General features: G+C 43.2%; 1 protein-coding gene across 1 annotated transcript; it reads right to left on the bottom strand.

Annotated features, from left to right (window-relative positions):
* Positions 1–754: 754 nt before the first annotated feature.
* TAF15 (TATA-box binding protein associated factor 15) lies at positions 755–21444 on the bottom strand. Its single transcript, XM_039720726.1, has 16 exons — positions 21314–21444; positions 17560–17596; positions 16678–16726; positions 16411–16501; positions 16215–16332; positions 13423–13706; positions 12492–12606; positions 6112–6146; positions 5487–5519; positions 4853–4962; positions 4195–4324; positions 2832–2921; positions 1746–1830; positions 1573–1658; positions 1375–1477; positions 755–1117 (listed from the first exon to the last, which is right to left on the bottom strand). Exons 1-16 carry the CDS (start codon positions 21321–21323, stop codon positions 1078–1080), a joined length of 1416 nt encoding a protein of 471 aa, XP_039576660.1. The 5' UTR covers positions 21324–21444; the 3' UTR covers positions 755–1077.
* Between the last annotated feature and the right edge of the window lie 1402 nt (positions 21445–22846).

Below are 22846 nucleotides of genomic sequence, written 5' to 3'. Positions count from 1 at the left end.
AAGCCATTTCTGCTCATTTCTCAGTGAATATGGCCCAGCTCTATGCCCAGGTGTAAGCACAGACCCCAAGCACCTGTATTTAGTGCTGCCCACTGGAATGCTGGACAGCCAGAGGTTCTCTCTCAAAGGCCTGTGATGCAGAGGCAGCTCTGCATGAGCTGAGTGGGGCAGTGCCACCCTCAGACTGCTCAGCTCTGCAGTGACCCATCTGAGCAGCAGGGAAAATTAACCTCCCCTCTTTCCTCTCCCCTGGCTGCAGAGCTGAACCCCAAATGCTCACAATGCACCTACTGAACTTCACCTGCATCTGAACTCCAGGATGAAGCAGCTGCACACAGAACTTGTTCCATCACCAACATTCCAAAGGCACCAAGTACAGCAGGATGCAGCAAATCACTTTTGTTTTAAGCTATTCCCACCTTGGATTTTGAGCTGTTCTGCCCCCTGGCAGCAGCAGAACACACTCACATTGCTTCTGCCTGCTCCCCTCAGGGCAAACAAAGCTGGTTTGCAGGCACCACAGGAGGGAAAAGGGAAAGGAGCAGGGGACAAGTCTGGAAAACCAGGACAGAGGGTATGGATAGCAAGGAGGCTAATCACTGACCTGCCTGCAGATTCTGTGAGCACACAGAGCTTGGGTCAGAGCTGCAGTGCCTTTCCAAACAAGTGCCTATTTACTCCTTAAGCCATACACAGGAACACTGGGAATATGTAAGGAAATGCATGCAACTCAAGTAATTGTGAAACAGTAGGATTTCACAAATAAAACAATCAGCATTTATTGTTGTATTACAAAACACTTCATATTTTGGCAATATTTTACAGTTTATCTTTTCCTTCTTAGGGCCGGTTGAAAAGGTATGGGGAGGGGGGAAGAAAAGAGGAGAATGTGGAAATTAGGATTAAATTTCAATGTCTTGCTTAAAAAAAAATCCTCCCAAACCACCCCAGTCCCTCCCACCAAAATAAAAATCTAGTTTCACTCAATTCCACTATCGAAAGAGGCCATGGGTGAAGCTGCAGGCAATTTCACTATCAAACGCATCAAGAAGACAAACAAAACATTCACAGTGGTCTTCAGTATGGTCTGTTGCGTTGATCATTTCTGAAATCATTTCTGGAAAGGGAAAGAAAAGGTTCTAAGCAAGTCATAAATGAAGCAGATAACAAACAGTCCCTTCAGTCAAACATTTCTGACGTCTGTGTGCTGCTGTGTTTACAGAGAGCCTCATCCAGAAACATTCACAGAACTCAACAGACTGAGTGGTTCTCTCTGGAAGCTCCTGTCTGTAGTCAATGTTTTCATGGCAGTTGTACTTGCACAGATAAACAATGCTTTTCCCAGAGCCAAGCAAGGGCAGAGGCTCCTCTCACCTTCCTCCCATCTTGCCCCCATAGCCGCCTCCCCGGTCGCCGCCTCGGCCGCCGCGCCCTCGATAGCCCCGCTCTCCTCCGTAGCCACCTCTGCCACGGAAATCTGGGGAAAAACAGGGAAATGCATCAGCTTTTTCAGGAAGATGCAGATGAGATGAACACTTGAAACATTTAAGAGATGTAGCTGGTTTTGCACACCTCCTGATGGACGTGAATCTTCTGGTCTTGGCTCCCCACACTGGTTGCAGGAATTCCTGCGAGCGAAGTTCATGTTGCCACAGGACCTGGAACAGACAAGGATTCCCCAGACTGAGCTGTGAAGGTGAAGAAGCACACACGAAACATCCCACCCCAATAAAAATGACACTTACGGGTTAGGACAAACCCAATCACCGTTTTTGGGTTCCCCACTTCTACCCTGGAAGCCCCCACCTCTTCCATAGCCACCTCGTGAACCTGCAGACAAAATTACAATCAGAATAAAGTTCTATGAACTGTACATGACAAACAGGTATCAAAGACTGTCACTGCCTTCAGACCCTCAGTGACAGACTTTTCAGGTGGAAGGAGTGTTTAATGCAAATATATTCCCAGTATTTATTATAAATTCTTTTTCAGCAGTAAAGGGAAACCTGATCTGCTTGAATTGCCACTGGGTAAATACAAACATGTTTTAATAAAATTTCTGAAAGATTTAACAAGGTGTAAGATCAGTCACTTATGGCCACACTTAGGCACAGAACAAAAATTTAACAATAAAAGAAGTCTGGATTAATCCCAGGATGCCTCTGACACAGGGACAACATTCTTGCTTTCTGCATCACAAAATTAAGAACTTTTATACCACGTGAAGTTGTTGAAGAATCCTTTTCCATCAGCCTACAGAACTGCCTGATTTCAGAACCAGAATTAGTTGACAGTCACTGCCCAAAGCATGATTCCTGGAAAATGGCAATGAATACCCAGTGGATTACTGACAAAACTGCATATGCAGATAACCAGGGAGATTGATACAGCCTTGATTAAAGGAATCAGAAACCCAACTGCTGCTTCAAATCAGCAGCAGCTGAATTATGTACTCTGCTTAATCCCAGCTGGAAAGAGAGAATCTCAGAGCTCTGCTCTGAGCAAATACTCACTGGGAATTCTCCCTATATATATGGGGATGGTACAGCTCAGCATCCCTGTTACTTTCTCTTTAAAAGCAAGGCTGAGACAAGATCTGGAGACTTTCCAGGTCTAAAGGAAAGCATAAATTCTGTGCTGCGCAGAAAAGATTACAGATTTCAGTTTACTTAACTGGTTCAATCCTTATTACTCCCTTTCCTGGCAGAATCCCAAAGGCTCATATATTTGATGAATCACTGCTTCAAAGTCAACTTCTCTTTAATAAATCAATCATAGTGAAAAGCATTTAACTGTGTAAAAACCAAGGATTCTACAGACTTCAGTCCCACCTCGACGCCCGCCACCTCCACCTCCTCTCATGAATTCAGGTCTTCTGGTTGCAAAAGAAACTTTGATAACATTGCCATTGAATTCTTTTCCTGTGGGAGGAGAGAAAGGATTAATACAGCTCCCAAACCCAGCAGAGCATCAGTGCTTTGCACACCCAGACTGAACACAAAACTCTTGAGACACAGGGAAGCTGCAGTAAATCTCTTGGCTTTGAAAGCACTGGTCCAAAGGTGAGATGGAAACCCTGCTCTACTTGTTAAACTCTCCACAAACCCACAGATATTTTAGTTTAAATCAGATCTGTAAATGGCAACATAAAGACATAAGAAATGTCAAAAAAATTTTGGCCATGCTCACGGGGAAGGAGTTTGGATGTTTGAACTGTCTGTAATTCCATCAAGGCAACAAGGCTTTTGTACCACTCAACAGCCAGCCCAAAACCTAATTCCCAAGTGTATTTAAATAAAGTTCATGATTTTCAGTGACGGTATTCTTCATAGATGCAATGTTTATCACAGACAAACAGCACTGCACATGTGTCTAATATAGTCATATTTGCCTTACCCTCTTAAACAAAAGTAAATCTGCATTTTATTAGCAAATGCAAACAGCAGACAAGCATGCCATGCCAATTTTTCAAAGCAGTATCATTTCCCACCAGATGCATAGCAGGACCTTTTGTTTCTACTCAGTATCACTAAAATTCTGTGAACACACAAGGTGACAGGAGAAGGTACTTTTCCCTCACCCCCTTGAGTTTATTACTACAAGAGTATCACTGTATTTCCTGCGGTCTGAAGAGTTTTACATCAATATATTTCTGGGACAAATCCATAATTTTGAAACCTTGTTTTTCACTGTATATGTACAGAGCACTCAGCACAAGAGTGCCACAACCATTCCCAAACTCTAAGAATGCTCCCACAACACTAAAAATATCAGTGCAACCCTGTAGGGAATCCCTCCAGCTGCTAACACAGATTACAGCTCTGTTGGTCTAAACAAGAAGTGACACAAACACCACCTCTGGTACCTTGTGCATGGGTGCCTGAGGCAGCAAACCCTCAGTTTCACTGCACATTTTTGGTCTAAATCACTATCTGCTCTTTGATGAAAGGAAACCCCCCCCCAACTATAACCCTAATAAAAAACCCCAGCGAAAAGCTACATAAATAGCAGCATTAGGCCTCCAAAACGCTCTTTAATGAAAGGAAACCCCCCCCCCAACTATAACCCTAATCAAAAACCCCAGCAAAAAGCTACATAAATAGCAACATTAGGCCTCCAAAAAAGTAATTGATTTGCTTCTTCCACTGCATGTTGATTAAAAAATGGCCAAAGGAACAGGTAACTCTCACCCACCATCAAACCAGTCGATTGCAGCTTTAGCAGAAGGAGGGTCATCAAAAGATACTGTGGCTTCTCCCTTTGGCTTGCCAGTATCCTTGTCTGTGTACAGATTTATCATGGGTTTGCCAGTCTTTTTGTTGGTCTGAAAAGAAAGGTTGTACACTTGGCATAGGGGAAACAGTGGTGAAATCAGAGCATAAACTGTAACACTAAGTATCTTTAGTGAGAATATTCTCCTGGAGCTGGCCTGCAGAAACACAGATTTGACTGAAGGATACTGACTGGCTGTTCTCCATTAAGTAATGATGGGTCTAGTTTTAACAAAAAAATGAGGTCAAGTGCACCAAATCCTAATTTAGAGTTGCAGAACCAGAAGCAGCAGGCACAGAACAGAGGCACACGTGCTGCAGTACGAGGGTGGCACAATGGATAGAGTGTCAGGGCTGTAAAGACTAAAGAAGAGACACAATGCAATCTAAATGTCACTGGGAGAAAGGTGCGAGTGCTGCCAGCTTACAAATGAGCTGTCAGCTGGGAACCCAGATAAAATATTATCTCCAACTGCTGGGGAGTCAGAGAGAACTCTGCCTTGAATGATACCAGTACATTTCCAGTACACCAGCTCCACCAGCTCCCTTCCTTCTGACCCATGATTTCTCGTTTCACATACCTTTATGATACCAATCTGTTTGAAATAGTCTGCCACTTGATCTGTTGAAACATCCTCTCCGAGTCCTTGCACAAAGATGGTGTTGTTATCAGAGTTGTCAGACTCTGAATCTGTGGGAAATTAAGCTACATTTACCATGTGTTTTTGAGGGAGCATCTGCAGCAATACTTCGAGCTCAGTTCTGTGCTGCCCAGTAGCACACCCTTAAATCCCAGAGGCATTTTGTGTGAAATAAAAGAGGAGCAGGGAGTTTAATTTTGAGGTTAACACCATCAACTGAGTACACTGGGACAGCTGACCTGCCTTACACCCAACATTCATGCAGCTGGGCATCCCAACCCACCAGAGCAGTGTGTTTTAAATAACACAAGCTTAGCAGAAGTGTGATGGCAGTGAAAGCAGCCACTTGGCCCAAGCACATTCAGAATTCAACAGGAAATTCTTATTTGCTGCATTAACATCCAAAAATTCACATGCACTTTAATTAAATATATTTCTTTCAAGGAAGGCATGCTTTAGCTAGGTTTCTTTTGAGCCATGGGAACTGCAGCCATATCCATCTTTCTAGATAAACATTTTAAAAGCAGTGACCTAAGAGCTACAATCCACTCCCACTCACTGCTTGTTTCCTTACCAGCATCTGATCTCGGTCCATAATCCCTTTGACCTATGATACGGGTTTGACAAAAAAAAAAAGAAAGAAAGAAAGAAAAAATACTATTTTTAGCACAACACATTCAAGTGACTTTTTTAGCAATAAGAAAATATACAAAGAATGTATGCAATGCATCTAAGATCTAAGACATTCACCAGAGATTTAGGGAATATTTAGCTTTAAACGTTCAACAGAAGGTGTCTGTAGGACGTTAACGTGTTCTTTAACTTGCAGCATGTGGCAGTTGCCACACTGATGCTGTGCTGGTGTTTGCTTGCAAATGCTGGTTGTCACATCACCAAGCAGTTTCCCACTTTTTTTTTTTTCTACCTCTAGTACCTTTCTAAGAAGCATTTGTAACAAAAATTAAAAAAAGAAAAGAAAAAAAAAAATCCGGTGAACGTCACTGTCTCCACAAATTCTCTCATGCAATTTGACAAAGCAGAAATCCAGTTTATTGCTACAAGTTTGGCTATTAAAACTCGTGAACACACCAGCCTCACCAAAACTCTATAATGCTTCTACTAGATAGTAACAAGATATTGGTGGCTTTTAGATTTATAAAGAATTTCCACTGAAACATTTTTGGATACTCGGCACTTACCACCGTAATTTTTGAAGCCACCACGGTCACCACCACTGCAGAGGAAAAATTGAAGAAATGATTTCTTCCTTAAGTCTCTACATGCTGAGCCCAAGGCTCAATCTACAGTTAACTGATGACAAGTTGAGAATTACTGTCTGGCAGCTAAAGCACCATGTCTATGTTCTCCTCACTACCCATTCATGTTCAAAGATTAAATTACAAAAAAAGAAAAATCTCTCAGGCTGTTGCACTGGAGAAGACAAGCCCTAAGGAGTATTTTAAACTAACCCATACACATGTGGTTGGTTCAATACTTTCTCCCATCCCATCAGCCAAAATAACAGCTATTCAAAACTGGGGTTTCAAACAAAAATGGTATTTTCATGAAGATTAATGTGGGCTTTAATTGTAGATGTAATTGCTACTTTGGAATAATTAGTACTTTAGTACTTTCCTGGAAGTCAAGAGATCTAAAATTAATCTCTATTGTTATGCATTCATAATAGAGGGGATAATTAGCAGAATGAGCCATTCTCTGAGCAAGGGTCTGTGGGGACCTACTGTACTACAGCACTTGGCATTACAGAGAAGGTGTGTGTGTATGTGAGCTTCAAAAGCAGAGGCCGTGCAGTTTTATTTCATTCATTCTGAAACCTGTGGCACAAAATGTAGACCAAGTTAAGAGAATACACACATCAATTTTCAAAGGTTAGAAGGGGATTTAAAACAGGTTGTTATGCCTGCAATTATGTGCATGAAAATAAACCCTCACTCTTTTTTCACTGGATAGATTTGTACTGCAAGGATTTTTCACAGCAGCATTTTTAATTGCATCCATGTTATGAACACAATAATCAATACTCAGAGCTGTCAGAAAAAAACCACTGGGTTTTTTAGAAAGTCAATAACCAAACGTCAGAAGGACTCTCATACTTCCATGTACAACTGCCTGCTTGTCCTCCTCATCCTGAGGGACACAGCTGCCACCTCAAAATCAGGCAGGATCACCTAATCCCGAGAGCTTTCTCCCCATGACAAAGGCAGTGTGAGCTCAAACCCTGCTGCAGAGAAATCTCTCCAGCCTCTGGAGCTATTGTCCCTCTTCACCAAAGACTCTGTGACCAGAAATCACTGCAGGGGTTAATTCCACCTGTCTGCTCACACACCAGTCCACACAGGGCACACAAGCACCCAGCAAAAGGCAATGGAGTAAAATTAGGGAGTCATTTCTTTGGCACTCTGTCCATCTGTTACAGCAAATGGAAAGTCATTCATGGAAGCTGCTGATATTTAACATTTATGAGAGAAAATGTGCTCAAAGTGAGGACCAAATAAAGTTTCAACAGGTTATTATCAAACCTGGATTAGCAGACACTCCTTGGAGGGTGACTGACATCTGGGACTGTTTGGCACACCAGACAATATCACTTTTACTGGCACTTTTCTTAAAATAAATTTTTGCTGCAGATTTTATTGCTGTTCCACAGAAGAAATTGGAATGCTAAACTGCATTGTCATTATTCATTAATTCACTCTGCTCATTAAAGATTTTAGAGACCATCAGTGCTGGTCTTTACTCAAGGCTGTCTGTTTTCAAGGACTGATGATTAAAAACACAATGGTGATGATAAAATTTTAAAATTTACTGTAAATACCTTTCTGCCACCTCCAATTCACTTCAGCTAAAAAAAAAAACTTCATTATGACACAACAATTTCTAGTAGGATGCCTGTTTGTCTGGGATTTTAACTCAGAAATACCAACAGTAAATAATATCAACCATCTAAATGTTATGAAAATTTTCCAACTCCAGATTATCAGGACAGCAACAGCCAGAACAAATATACTTTCTGATGTGGAAGTGTATGGCAGTTAGAAAACCCAACGATCTAAAAACTTACATAAAGTAAGTTTGTGTCAACACATCCAGGATTTTGCTGGAAGTGAGGGTTTTGTAGGATGCTGGGGTGAAAATGTGTGCACCATAATCCTGAAAAGCAGGAGTTGAATGTACAAAATGTAAAGGAAGTCACAGTCCAATGCTTTAATTCTGTGATACAGCAGTTCTGCACTCTGCACTAATGAGTGCAATCAATAACTTTAATTAGTTTTTAAAATTAATGTCCACAGAAATGCATTTTTGCCCAAGTATGCCTCAGCATGTTGTCTTCTGCTTAGTAACACGTGACCAACCCAACAAAAATCTGGAACAATCTACTGACAGACATCTTTGACATGGATTAATGCTTTCCCACATTTTTGTGTGGCATCTGATGTGTGATTTATGAAGCTGCAGTTTGTTACCTTCCTGCAATTGCTGGGCAAAGCTGGCCAAGATTCCCTGGGATCAGGCAGACACCTGCAGCAAGTCAAACACAGAAACTGCAAGCAGCTGATGCCACAGTCTCAGATTTGCTCCTCACTGAGACCCAAAATTCAACCTCAGCAACTGAATGAGTTCCCACACTGCCATCAAACATGTGGAAAATAGAACTGCAGCATTTCACAGCCCACTGCTGTGCCAGGCCTGCACACAGAGCTCAGAGATGTGCGACCAGATGGATTTTGGAGTCTTAATATCCTGTGTTAGAAACATGAACGGGCAGTTAAAATTCAGCAGTGCCACCAACTAAGATAATAAATAAGAGGCTGAACTGCAGGCAGCCAGAACATGACAAGGCACCACTCAGAGTGTGAACTTGCTGCCTCAAGTCCTCAGTTGTTATTTTCTCCCATACTCAATCATAGATTCATCATCCCCTACTAGACTGCAACTGGACTGTAATTGCTTAATGCAGCTGGGAACAGCTCTTTAAATTCAAGTGCAGGTGATAGAGGGAGCTCAACATACAAGAAATGCATTTTATAGATATCAGATACTGGCAGAAGCAGCACTAACAATTCAGGGACCAAATTCAGCCTGCATCATGTATCTGTCTCACCAATGTGTCCCTAACACCTAAGAGTGTATTTTACAAACAAGAAAGGAATATTTAGTGCACCAACAGTCACTGCCAGATGGTTTTTTCCCCTTGCTTATATTTATTGCCTCTGTTCACATTTTTCCCAAGTCTCCATAAGGCTAAGCTGAAGCATATCTGTTACAAGTCAAAATATCAATTCTGAACACAAAGCACACTTGTAAAACACATCTGCACTATGCTACAGTGTCTCTATATCACACTAATAGCTGATAAATTAAGCTGCACAGGTAGCTTGTGTTTATAGTAGATCACCACAAATCTGCACAAGAGAGGAAGAATAATCTCTGCTGAGCAAAGTCAGGATTTCTGTGACAAACCCTAACACCATGGCAAATCCTTTGTGAACTGCATCTCTGTAGCATCCCCAGCACAGTCTGCGTGAGCAGAGCCAAAAGCAAAGCTCCTCTCACCTGCTTTCTTTGTTTCTGTATTTCCCACTCACAGCCTTAACCAAAACAATCCAGTCCCCAGCCACAGTAACCATTAATTCCTTGTTTTTTTCAGATGGGGACTCTAAAAATTGGGGGTATTTCTTAAAGTCAAACTCTGCATTCTCAAGACCTGCTGTTCCTACTTTCTAACCAAAAAATGACATGAAGAAAAGGGAAATATTTCTACTATGAAGAAAAGGGAAATATTTTACTTGTTAGCCAGAATAAAAATTAGTGAGATAATTGATTTTTCAAGCTTCAAAACAATAGAGTGGGGAAATTCTACTAAAATCCCAAAAGGTGCAATTCAAGACCATTAACAAAATCTCAAGGATAATTCTGAAACCCAAAGTTATTAAAACTAAAATGTGAACTTCTGACACATGACAAAACATGTGTTCTTCACTGGACTAATATCAGCTAAGAAATCTGAACAGGAATTTCTCCAAAGCCATTTTCTTCTCAGTGCTGGGTGATTTTGCAGAGGCACTAAAGAAAATGAGTGCTGAAAGCATTCAGTCCAGGACATGTCCAAGTCCTTCTGGTTGTCAGAATAAAACTACACCTCTAAAGCTTCTCCCTGTGTCTAAATCAGTCAAGGAAGAATTATTATTAGCTAAGAATAATCCATTCACTGTGTCTCACATTTGATATTGATTTGTTTGCAAAGTCAAGGAGCAGTTTTTACATGTTATTTTCTAAGCACTGTAGAAGTCAAAGCCTGTTGTTATTCCATCCCCTGTTCAAGGCCAGGCTGGATGGAGCTCTGAGCACCCTGGGATAGTGGAAGGTGTCCCTGCCCATGGCAGAGGGAGGGAAAAATTGATTTTTGGGGTCACTTCCAACCCTAAACATTACAGCATCATTAAAGTATCTGTGCAGACAAGATTTTTAGATCACCTCCTGATGGCTGTGGAATTTTCATGGTTTAACATTAAAAAGTGATCAGAACAACTGAAAATGGCAGCTACTGAAGATCAACCTGATATTCCTACACGTATTTTTCCCCAAGAAATAAACATATAAATAAGAGAAACCCAAGAATATAACCCCCCACAAAGAACCCTTACCCTTAAACCCCACATTTTCACAGGACTAAACATGATTTCTTACCTTATTACAAGTTATTTTCCCCTTCATTATAGAGTTTGTTATTTAATTTAACCTTTTAGACTTCTCTAATAAGCATGTCTGGTAAAATATATATGCCAGAAGGAGAATCCTCTGTCACAATTATGCAAAAAGACTGAATAAAGATATATGACACTGTAGATCCAGAACATTTCCACAAAAATACCATTAAAGCCAACATCACTTAACAGAAGCAGACAGAATTCCTAACAAATGCCTTCCCACTGCCCTGAATTCTCCTCCACTTCTTCATTCACTTGCCCTCTTTCCCTTCTTTTGGCTTCCCAGTTGAGTGAAGCTCCATGATCTACATGGATGTGTGAGCAAAAGTTTCCTTTCATTTTGGAAAAATATGGCAAGAGGCTTTATTTTCACAGACATTAATACATTTGCAAAGACCCACGTTTGTTTCAAAGTGACAAACTCTATCAGCAGTGTGTTTTTTGAAGCTCACATTCATTGCTATTATTGGAAAGGGCTATGAATTTTTTTTTAAATAGTTTTTATCACAGGAATGTGGAAAGTCCTCATCCACAAAGAAAATCTAATTTAAAAAAAAGTTTAGTTTTAACTGAAAATTAGAATTAACTTAGAAATTATTTTGCTTGTTATTTTTGTTTTATGTGAGGTACTATATATTACAGAATTCTTTGTTATACATATTTATGCTTATTTATAGTATATACATTTGTGTTTATTATTTTAAAAATTACAGAAAAAATGCATTAAGTTTATATGATATAAAACCCCAGCAAACATGAAATAAAACAATATGATTTTCTAACTGCTACCACACCTAATTAGAAGTAAGGTCCTCCTACATCATTATAAACAAGCCATTAAGTACAATTTAGGAGCATCTCAGACACAGACAGCTTTTAAATACGATTTAAAAAGAAATACCTTTAAAAGTAACCAAGTAGTGGATTATTTTATTTAAATCAGATCAGTTCCAGCAGAAAACACTGTATAATAATGGAGTTTTTCATCTGGAGTTTAGGAATAAGCCAGAGCTGTGCAGCCTTTTGAAGGGTAAGTGGTGCTGACAAGCAACACCTCAAAGCTCTCTGGAAGCTTCAACATTCCTGCCCTGCATCAGGGAGCCCTCTGCACCTCCAGCCACCCAGAGGGACACAAAGGGGAGCCAGCTGTGTGAGTCATGAATAAATAATATCTCATATGTTTAATTCAGTAGGCTTTAAAGCCAAGATCCCAACTGCAGACCTCGGCATGAGATCATCTGCAAGCACAGAATTAAATATGTGCATAAATTTTCTTGACAGTGCAGGGCCTAAGGCAATGGGGAAAGGGGTGACAGCATTGTTAGTACTTCAGATCTACCCAAAATTAACGTGTTCAGACTGACAAATAAATCAATAATAAAAGATGTGTATTTTAACAGAAGTTTATAACTGAAAAAAAAAACCAACAAAGAACAAATAATGTTACTACTAAATTATTCAAGGCCAAAATACTTCCCTGGTAAAATGTGAGCTACCTCAGGTATGAATTTAATGAATTTTTCTCAATCACTGGCTGTTGGTTTTCTCATCACTGAAACAAGTGATGGGCTGGGGCAGTTTTTGTATTGCAACTCATGCAAATAAAATGCAGCTGTGTGTCAAAACAATCAAATGCCTGCTCTCAGTCTGTGTGACTCTAAAAGCTGTTCCCCGAGGCAAAACCCATTTCTGTGCAGTGCAGAAAGGTTTAATTTTAGAAACCTTCCAGTTTTGGAAATCTAAACCTGAACCACCTTAGGAACAGATGTAACAATAAACAAAAATGAAAACCAGCTAAATAATAGGAAACAAGGGTAAGGAGCTGCAGGCACTGGAATGAGATCACTTACCTATATCCAGACATATGACCTCTTCCATCCATGTCATAGCCCCCTCTACCTCCTCCCTGTGACCCGCCATATCCTCTATTATCTTCTCCATACCTGCTCTTTTCACGGCGATCATCTGGGAGGAGTCAAACCAAACACAGTCAATTGTAGTGCAAAGTGCAGCACAGAGAAAATTCACACCCTGGAATTCCCACCTCCTCTTCATTAACTCTGCCATTTACATTTGAAATGTATCAACTCCTGAATCTCTCTGGCATTCTCTGTGCCAAATAGGAAATAAAAAACAAAAAGCCAAACCAAACTTTGCTCCATTATCTCCAGGGTCACTGAGTATATCAAAATGTAAAAACCACTCTGTAATTACACTCCACTTTGCAAATATTAAACACACATTGTCTAAAATACAATTTCCAATTGATTTCCATGCAGTCCTCCCAGTTTGCAAAAGACATCACTAAAGACAGAACAAGGATAAATAGAGTGGGTTGTGCTGCTGGTGTGAAGTTAATGCAAAAAAAGGTTTCATCTTAAACTTCTCCTTCTATCTCACAAATCACCTACACAGCATAAAGCTGGAATGTAAGTGCAGAAGCTCTTCATGACTGATCAAGACATGTCACCCTCGTGCAGGAAGAGGGTTCAAAATAGCTTGGGAAAAAAATCCATCTAGAATTTGCAGAACTCGGGGACAGAGACTCTGCAATGCTGTTCCAACATATCTAAATGCAACCATTTTGGGGCCCCAAGAGATTTTAATCTCCCTACAATGTTTTGAAAGTCTTAAACAAATAAAACATCCCCCAAGAATATCAACGTGGAAAAAAAATTAAGTATCCATCAAATCAACTGCTTGCAGAAGGAAAACCAACCATTTCACAGAGCTCCTGGTCAATTTTATTAGCCATCCCTGAGTTCAAGGTGTCAATTTTACCTTGGCTGTTGTGGCTATAGCTTCCCTTCTGAGACTGGTAGGATTGCTGGGAGTGCCCATAAGAGCTTTGGTGCTGGTTATAGCCTGACTTTTGGTCATAAGAGCTCTGGTGGCCATAGCCCGACTGCTGGTCATAGGAGCCCTGGTGGCCATAGCCCGACTGCTGGTCATAGGAGCTTGACTGCTGGTCATAAGAGTCTTGGTTTTGTCCATAGCTTGACTGCTGGTCATAAGAGCTTTGGTGCTGACCATAGTTTGACTTTTGTTCATAAGAGCCTCTTCCACTTAAAACAAACAGAATTTGAATTAATAGCTAAATGTTCAGAGAATAGAGAGCAAAGTAACGGCTGAAAATTCATGATGTTGTTAGAATTCCCTAATTGCAGTTACTCATTTTGTAACTCAGGAGATCACTCCTCTCACATGTCCCAGTCCAGCTGCTGCTTTCCCCCCTCTCCCCAGTGCCACCAGTGGCTGATGGAGAGCCTGTGACCTGCTGAACACCAAATCCCTCCTCTGGACCTGCAGGGCAGAGCCTCAGTGCTCATGCTGGATCCTGCAGCTGAGACTTGCTGCCTACAAAACCCCAACGTTTTGCTTTCATTGAATTGCAACCTCTCTTCTTCTGGGCATTCTAAAATTTATCAAGAGTTTTTCTAACTGTTCTGGTGGCCTGTAACACACCTATAGTTCTCATTTCAGTGCCATCTATACCATCCCAGCAGCCCTCATCAGAAGCACTGACCAGCATCACATCCAGGACACTCCAGCACAATGCAGCTCTACATTCCAAGAGGGAGTCATAAATCTTCTCTAAGATTAAGATTAATAACTTCAGAGCAACCACAAGGGAATCTCACCTACACCACACTTGCCTAAGCTACTTCAGCATCTGAAGTAGAAACTAAAGTATTTTGAAAATCTAGATATATGAGACAATAGTTCTCTTAGCCTTTCATGACAAGGCATAATACAGATTTATGAGAAATAAATTGCATCCAGGGAACACTGGCTGTTCCTCATTCCTTTGTTTCCCCCAGGTACTTAGCTGTGCCTTAGCTGTCTTATTTTTTCAGTAACTAAAAAGAATCTCTGACCTCTATCACCTTTTCTTCCCTTCCCCCTCCCTGCCTCCACTCTTTTTTGAAGGATGAAGCACTAGATCTGCTCTCTCCAGTCTTTGGCAATCCCACTTGCTAGTGAAGGTATCTCAAAAAAAGGGGAAAAAATCACAAGAGCCTCCAGGAAGTTTTCAAAACCAGCTTTTCAAAACACTTTCAGATGTAGTTCACTGGGTCTAACCAATCCCAAAATATCCCATCTGTGTAAATACCATTTAATCTGCTCTCTCCCACTTCCAGCCCAGATCTCAGCTTTAACCTTGCTAATCCCACTGGTAAACAGCTTGTGAAGATTTTTGTTATTATCTTCACTTCAAAAAAGTCAGCTCTGCTTTAGCCTTTGCACCTTTAGCACCAAAGGAAGCACTGTTGAAACCATCCACTATTTGCTGTCTTCCCTTCCCTAGGATGTGACAGTTACAGTTTTGTGGCCACCCTCTTTGAAGCTGCTACCATTTAATTTCTCAGTTTCTTCTTATTTGTTACAACCCCACATTGAGGAGCTTCCCTTCAAAGTTTTTTCTTCATTTGCTAGATCACAAACTTGCTGGAGAACCTATGTGCTATCTGCTGGACATCTACAGAGTTAAAAACTACATTATTACCTCTGTACAGCTGTAATAAATACTCAGAAGACAAAGCAAAACAAAACTTAACTGCGTACCTGCCTTTGTTACAAAAGTAAAATGACATCTGAGTGAAAGCACCTATTGCTGGCAGATTAAGATTTTTAAAAATATTAAAATGTTTTATAATAAGAACTACAAAACCAGAAACCAAGCAGAGGTTTGCTCAAGTCCAGATTGTTTTATCACCTTGCAAAAAACACAAACCCATTTGGACCTTGGACACGAGGAGGGTTGGTACTCAACAGAGAGGTCACACGAGCCTCAGTGAAGCTCTAACACAAGCAGTGACCTGGGGGGAGGCACAAAGCCTGAAAAGCAGACAGTGGAGCCATTCTAGCATTAAATGGCCTTTTTAGTCATTCTGGGAAGCCAGGCTGTATTTACCAACATACTTTCAAAGCTGTATCATTAATCCTCCTGAAATCGAATCCAATACAACATCACAAGTAAAATACATCTGCAATAGCACAGAGTGCAGCATGCATGTGCATATTTAATTTCCTGGTGAGGATATAAACCCACCATGTTCTGAGAACTCTACTTAGCTGGAAAACCAAAATATATTTCTTACATGACATTTCTGAATCCCTTCTCTTTCAAGAAAAGGCATTCTGAGCCTGATAAGCAGTCTGCAATCTGAGAGCAGCTAAGAGCTCCCTTGCTAAGAGCTTATTTGAAGTTAATAAAAGAGCACTGTAAGTTTATACAAAAGAATGTGATTGGAGAGGGATTTGATAGGTCTTTCTCCTAACCAAAACACTCTGCCAAGCCCATTCTTCATTGTAGCCATGATCCAAACACTTTCTAAAGTGCATGTCCCCCTACAGCCTGACTTCAAAACAACTACACCCATCCTTCTCACGTAAAGAAATATTCCTCCTGTACCTCCTTTCAGACATTAAACATGTTTCAAGGATGCAGATCTTCAAACATGTGTCTTTTTCTCAGCAATGTTAGCAAGAAATACGTTACAGCTCTAGTTAAGAATGTACAACTACTAGACAATACTTCAAATAGATACTGATAAACTCTGCTTCCTTACCCTCTGGATGACCCTTTCTGCTGCCCCTGGCTGCCATAGGACTGCTGGTTGTAGGAGCTCTGATTCTGATTTTCATAATTGGATTCATCATCGTATCCCTGGGAATCTTGTCCATAACCTGGAAACGGAGGAAGAAAATTTTTAGTCAACATTCACCTTTTAAATGCTGCCAATGAATGTAACAAGCTAGCCAAACCTGATTGATTCTGTCCATAGTTCCCATGATAGCTTCCATAGTTCTGTCCATAGGAGGAATTGTCTCCACTCTGCCCATAACCAGAATATCCCTGGAATTTCAAGAATGTACTCAAATAAGTGTCATTTCCACAGCAGTAAATTACAGTTTTCCTTGGCTAGACACAACTGCAAACATCAAGCTGGAATTCTTCCTGGCCCAGGAACAATTTTTTTTTCACTCAAGGAACATCTGCTTTGAAACCCATAATGGTTTTTTTCAACATACCTGTCCTTGTCCATAATTCTGACTGCTCTGATTGCCATAGGACGAGTAGCTGGAAGAGAAAAATGCATTTAGGAAATGCTTAGAGTGCCCTCCACACAGGCTGGAAAGTAAAGGTATTTTTGGTGTCTCTAAGTTTCTCTTCATTCCAAAACAGGTGTTTAATCCAAGTACTGCAGCTCCAGGCATATTAAAAGTGCATCAATGAATTAATGTTGACTGTCAGAAGCCAGAAGAGCTTATTTTAATTTCTGCTGTGTTTCAAATATAAATTTTAAGTACACAAAAGCTGGGTTTGCTGTAATTTTATATTATACTCACTCATTACTCTGCCACTTTAAGCCTTCATGAACTGACAGAAGAAGCACGTGCTGAAATTCATCAGACTGAGATACAAACCCAAACTCAGGCAGTGCTACCAGCACAAAACCTCCTGATCTTCATTAGCACAGGCAGCATTAGCCATGATTTTCATACTTCCATAGACATACTTGTCTCACTGATTAAAACATGCCCTGCAGCCTTGGGCCATATAACAAATACCATAACCTTTGGGTAAAATCTTAGTGAACAGCTTAAGGCTGAAAAGTACTGCTCTATATTCATGTCATTTCAGAAGTTCTCACTATTGCAAGATGTCATTCCAATTTACATCCATTTACATCCATTTACATGACTATTGTCTTCTTTTCAGGAATACAGACTGATTTCTCTTTGTTTTATAAGACATCTTGAGAAAGGCCCAGGTGCAAGCTTTCTGCATCCTTAATTTCAAAAACCTATCAATACTCAATCCTGAACAGTCAGTCATCATGCTGGGAATACTAAATGGTCTTTTAGTTTGCAGCTGGAATTGCTAAGAGCAAAACAAAAATCCTCACATACCTCTGCTGGCCCCCAGACTGACTGTAACTTCCAGAATCTAGAAAAAGAAATAAGTCACATTGAGAATTTCCAATGAACATTTTAGTCTCTAGCTACTAGAGGAGAAAATGTGGGGAGAGGGAGAAAGGTTCAAGTACACTGGATATTACAGCTACTACCCCTGCAGAATGAAGATTCCTCTTCATTAACAAAGGTGAAAATAAGACTGGAATGACAGGAGCAGAGGGTGTGGAGGACACAACACACTTGGAAATGTCCCTTTTGAAGGATCTGAATTCTGTTTTTGAGGAGTCTTTTCAAATACTGAGAACTGTCCCACCCCTCTAATGGCTATTGAGTACAGTGCCATCATCAATGAGCAGAATGCAGCAGCTTAATTAATCAAGCAAAGCTAAGTAGGTCAGTGCAGCTGAACCCCTTTTTGGGATGCTCTAAGAAGCTCTGCCCAGCTAAAGGGCACAAACACAGGCAGAATGGGAGAGGAAACCCAGGGATGGAGGAGCCACACTTCCCTTTCTCCCACTGCAAAGGAAAAGGCCAGCTGAGAGCTCAGCAGCACACGGGACACACACACTGCTCCATGAGCCCCACAGCCCCCCAGCTCTGCAGGGCCTCCTCACTCCCTCTGCTCCCAGGCTCCATCCCTCTCCTGGGATGCTGGGATTTACCCCCAGGCAGGTATTTCTGCTTGAAATTCCCACCTTCCTGTCAAAACCCAAACATTCTGGATAAGCCCTGCAATTTTTTTCCTCTTCCAATCATTTCAAGAATTTATAGAAATGCTCTTGTGCCATGGTGTAATGAAATCTATCAGAACTCCTCACCCCAGTTTCACCCTTCCCCCCACACTCCCTCCAGCCTCTACCCCCAGAAGTGCCTAAAACGCTGACACTGAGAATTAATTACAAGGCAGGGTAAATGTCATAAATGACTGCGACCATTTTCCAATCAAAACACTCATCAGAGTGCTGAATCTGCTCATTATCCCCCCTCAGCAGCTCATAAATCCAACCCTGCCGGTGCTTAGGGACACTCAACAGAGCTTTGATGAGGGCATCACCCGGGGTGATGGATGTGAGGTGGGGAGGTCCCACCCCAGATATTCACACTGGAAACAGCATTTTTCAGCACTTTTAATGGTAACCTATCTCCTCAAAGCAACACAAAGTATCCAATTCCATAGCCTGTAACAGAAACATTTACCCAACCCTAACATGAGATGAAAGGAGGTTAAATTTCACACGTCCTCTAAAGCAGTTTCACTTAATGTGAATTTCTCCTCCTTTTGAAGGGCTACATAAATATTTCATTGCTTTTTCGTATTGAAAAGCAATTAAAAACCCAATGGAGAGGTGCAATTCAAGTTTGTTTTTAAGGGGTAAGATAAAATTTTTACAGTTTCCATTTAAATGATCACAAAGATTGCTATTAAATAGGTAACACTGTGAAACATGGTTGTGGTTTAACTCTAACATTTCTATGCCATTAATATTGCTAATTAAAGAATATTAATGGCTGTATCAGAAAATTCTTGAGTAAGGATGTAACTAGCTGTAAATTTAAGAGCTGCATTTCATCTCCTCAGCTTCTCCTTAACAAACTTCCACCAAACCACAACATTTTGGGGGAAAAAAAATTGAAAGCAACCAAATAAGGAGCCTGTAAAATATGAAAACACAGAAGCAGAGGAATTTCCTTTATTTATACACTTTTCTACATCCTCTGCTGGACTATTTACAGACTTCTGATCAATTTATTTTCATGGGCTCAATGGGGACAAGAGTCTGTAAGGATTTTTGGAAATAACAGTTTATACTGGAAATTCCTACACTGATTTTTTTTTTGAATATTTAAATAGTGCATGGAAACATTTCCTGTTGATGAAGTGGGATGTAGCAGCCTAATCACCTTGCACTGCTCAGGGGGTTTATTCCTCTCAAGACAGAACAATCTGCTGTGTACATCTGAAAACTGAGATTTTCTTATGAAGTAATTCATATAAAGAAGCAGCAGTGCCTCTCAGTATGCCCCAAAGAAAAAGAACCTCGTGTTTGAACATCACTAAAAACAGAGGAGACACTCAGGTGCTTGACTGGTCAGTAGCTGGCAGATGGGGGGAAAGGGGATGTAATTTACTGCCAAGCTTTAGTCATTTAATAGAAAAAATCGTGATTTGGACTCATTTTAGTACCTTTGAACACATTTGCTTTTCCCGGTTCACAACTGCTCCTGGAATGAAAGGATTCCCGTCCCAGCCCTGCTTTGTCTGTACTGTCTATCACTCACAGCAGCACGAGACAACGCCAAAATGGCTCGGCCACAACAAAACATGGCTCTCTCCACAAAGCACGGGCAGCTCTGGAATTCCCCTCCCTCTCTGGGACACACCAGCACCCACACCGAGCCAGGGCTTCCCTGCCGGGGGAGCAACATCCACACCATCAGGGGGATGAGGAGCAGCACGCCGGGCTCCGAGAGCCCCGGGGAGCCGGGCTGTGCCAGCTCAGCCGGGAGAGCAGATCCTGCCTCCGGGCTCAGCTAAAACCGCTGGAAAACCAGCCCAGGAGGGGGTGTGAACCCCCAGAGCAGGGGGTGCGAACCCCCACAGCAGGGGGTGCGAACCCCCACAGCAGGGAGCGTGAAGAGCACACAGAGCAGGGACAGCACACCCCGGACACAAAGGTGGCTCCCCTGCTGCGGGGTGGGGAGGGCATTTCCGAACCCCCAGAGCAGGGGTGTGAACCCCCAGAGCAGGGGGTGTGAAGAGCACACAGAGCAGGGGCAGCACACCCCGGACACAAAGGTGGCTCCCCTGCTGCGGGGTGGGGAGGGCATTTCCCACGCTGAAGACCCAAGCGAGGGGGTGCCTGCATTCCATGGGGGGTGCTGATCCAAAGGGGGAGCACACAAAGCGTGCTATGGAGAGGGGCACGACCCAGAGGTGATCCCCATTTCACACCGGGATGGGGTGTGGGGGGAGCCAAAACGCAAAGGTGATCCCCATCTCACAATGGGATGGGGTATGGGGGGCAACCACGTGATCCCCATTTCACACCGGGATGGGGTGTGGGGGGAACCAAAACCCAAAGTCGGGGTTCACACAGGAGAAGGGCTGTGAGCCAAAGGGGGAGCATCCCTCTCACACCGGAGGGAAGGATACACAACCCAAAAGTGGGGGACATGAACCAAAACAGGGCCCACATCCCCCACACTTGGGGATACACCACCCAAGGTGGGAGAGCCTACACTGGGAAGCATGATCCAAAACGGGGTCCACACTCACACGGGGGGGCTGTGGCCTAAAGGGGGGGCTCACACATGCGGTGGGGGGCCTAGACCCCCAAAGGAGGGGTGCACGGCCCCCAAAGGGCCCGGTCCCCACGGCCCCCCCCCCGCTCACGGGAGGGGGCGCGCCCGCCAGGCCACGCCCCCCGCCCGAAGGGGCGTGGCCCGAGCGCCTCGCGCAGCGGGGCTCCCCGGGGAGGGGGCGTGGCCTCGGCCGAGGGGGGCGTGCCCACGGGGGCCACCGGCGGGGGCGTGGCTCCCCTCCCCCTCACCGAGCGCAGGGGTTGCGGTGGGGGGGGCGTGAAGGGAAAAAGCGGGCGCGTCCCCCGCAACATGGCCGCGGCCTTTCCCACATGCGCCACATGGCGCTCGCTCCGCCCGCCCTCCCGCGCCCCACCGCGCCCGCGCTCGGCGGCGGGAAGCGGAGCCGCCGCTGCCCGCTGAGCCCGGCGGGGCTGGCGGCACCTACCCGAAGCCATGGCGGCGGCGCTGAGGGGCGGAGGGAGCGGAAGGAGCGCAGGCACCGACCCGCCCGCCGCGCCGGCCGCGCGCACACTGAGGCACCCGCAGCTCGCGCGGACTGCGGGGCCGGGCGGCCAATCAGAGCGCGCGGCGCCTACCACTCGCTGGGGAAGCGGGGGGGGAGGGGAGGTGAGCTGGGCCGTACCAAGGTACAGCGGGCGGGGGGGGGTTGTGCTGAGGGGAGAGGGTGCGAGGCTGTGCGGGCGCAGCGTCAAAGGATTAAATTAATTAAATTAATTAAATGAAGAAACGCTCAGGGCATGGTCAGGGTGCGCAGAGGGAAACTGGGGGTTTGCACGCCCGGCTTTCCGCACCAGCAGCCCCCCTATTTCCCCCGGTACCCCACTTGTGCATCACCGTTTGTAGCAGATGCTGAATGGGGTTAGAGAAAACATCCAAAATCTGGGTCCTAAAGGAAAAGTAAGAAAGGTTTGCCAGCTTTTCTGAGTATCCTAAAAAGCCAAATATCAACTTGTAGAATGGTTTTCCAAAGAAAGTGACGGGTCATGATATTGGGAGCCACTTCTGTGAAACGTGAGGGCTCGCTTCAGACAGGAAGAGTGATTAAATGAGAAGACAGCAAAAATAAGATTGATTATCTAATCTGATTATTTTTAGAAGTTGTATTGTTTCACATCAAACTACGTTCTTGTGAGAGTTGGTAAGTTAACAGTTGCACCTTTCTTTCTAGGGACAGTCTGCACATGCACCCAGAGAACAGTCAGCGGGCGCCCTGGTTGGTTTTGTTTTGGTTTGGTTTGTTTTGGTTTGTTTTGGTTTTTTTTTTTTTTTTTGTTTTTTTTTTTGGGGGTTTTTTTGTTTTTTTTTTTCATTTTAAAGGCAGTGCGGAGCTTTCTCTGATTTCAGCTGAAGGGTTTGAGCAGATTTGCAGAGAAGTTGGGCTGTTTCTTTCCCCCCTGGGCGTAGCAGCAGGAGGCAAATCCCACTGCCACAGCCGAAAATAAGTTTCTGCAAAACAAGCAGTGACTGGAATAATTAATTAAAGAAAAAAAAAAAAAAAAAGGGGGTTGAGCTCCCTGCCTGTCTTTTGGCTTCTCCTTGAGAAACTTCATCTGCTCCAGCCATGATGTCTTCTACTGCTCCCTGAGCCTTTCTGTGGCAGCCTGGCACCTCACAAAGGTGCCCATGCCATGTTGGGGTTAGGGCAGATCCCAAAGGATGCTCCCAGCCAGGGCTCAGGCTCTCAGTAGAGCCTCTGGGTGGTTGTGCACTCCTCAGGGGCTGAAGGCTTCTCAGAGGTGGGAAATGGAATTAATTCAGAGAGACTTTCAGGCTTATGTGTCTGCCTGCCTGCTGATCTGTGCTGTGGTCCCAACCAAAACTTTGAGGCTGAGATGTGGGGAAAACATCAGCCCTTCAACCCTCAGCTGGAAATGACCCCAGCTGCTTCAAATCCTCCTCCACGTTGCGAAATCAGAGGTGGTGTGGGAAGGTGGCTTTGTTCTGATCCTTCCAGTCC

This window comes from Passer montanus, unplaced genomic scaffold (assembly GCF_014805655.1).
Source record: "Passer montanus isolate IOZ18808 unplaced genomic scaffold, ASM1480565v1 scaffold44, whole genome shotgun sequence".
In the NCBI taxonomy this organism is placed as follows: Eukaryota; Metazoa; Chordata; class Aves; order Passeriformes; family Passeridae; genus Passer; species Passer montanus.
This window is presented reverse-complemented; position numbering and strand designations above follow the sequence as displayed.

Excerpts from the sequence above, each read along its gene's own strand:
- TAF15 (XM_039720726.1), bottom strand. Across the intron at positions 2,922-4,194 it reads TGCAATCGACTGGTTTGATG|GAAAAGAATTCAATGGCAAT; the intron begins GTGGGTGAGAGT and ends CTCCTCCCACAG. Across the intron at positions 1,659-1,745 it reads GATTGGGTTTGTCCTAACCC|GTCCTGTGGCAACATGAACT; the intron begins GTAAGTGTCATT and ends TGTCTGTTCCAG.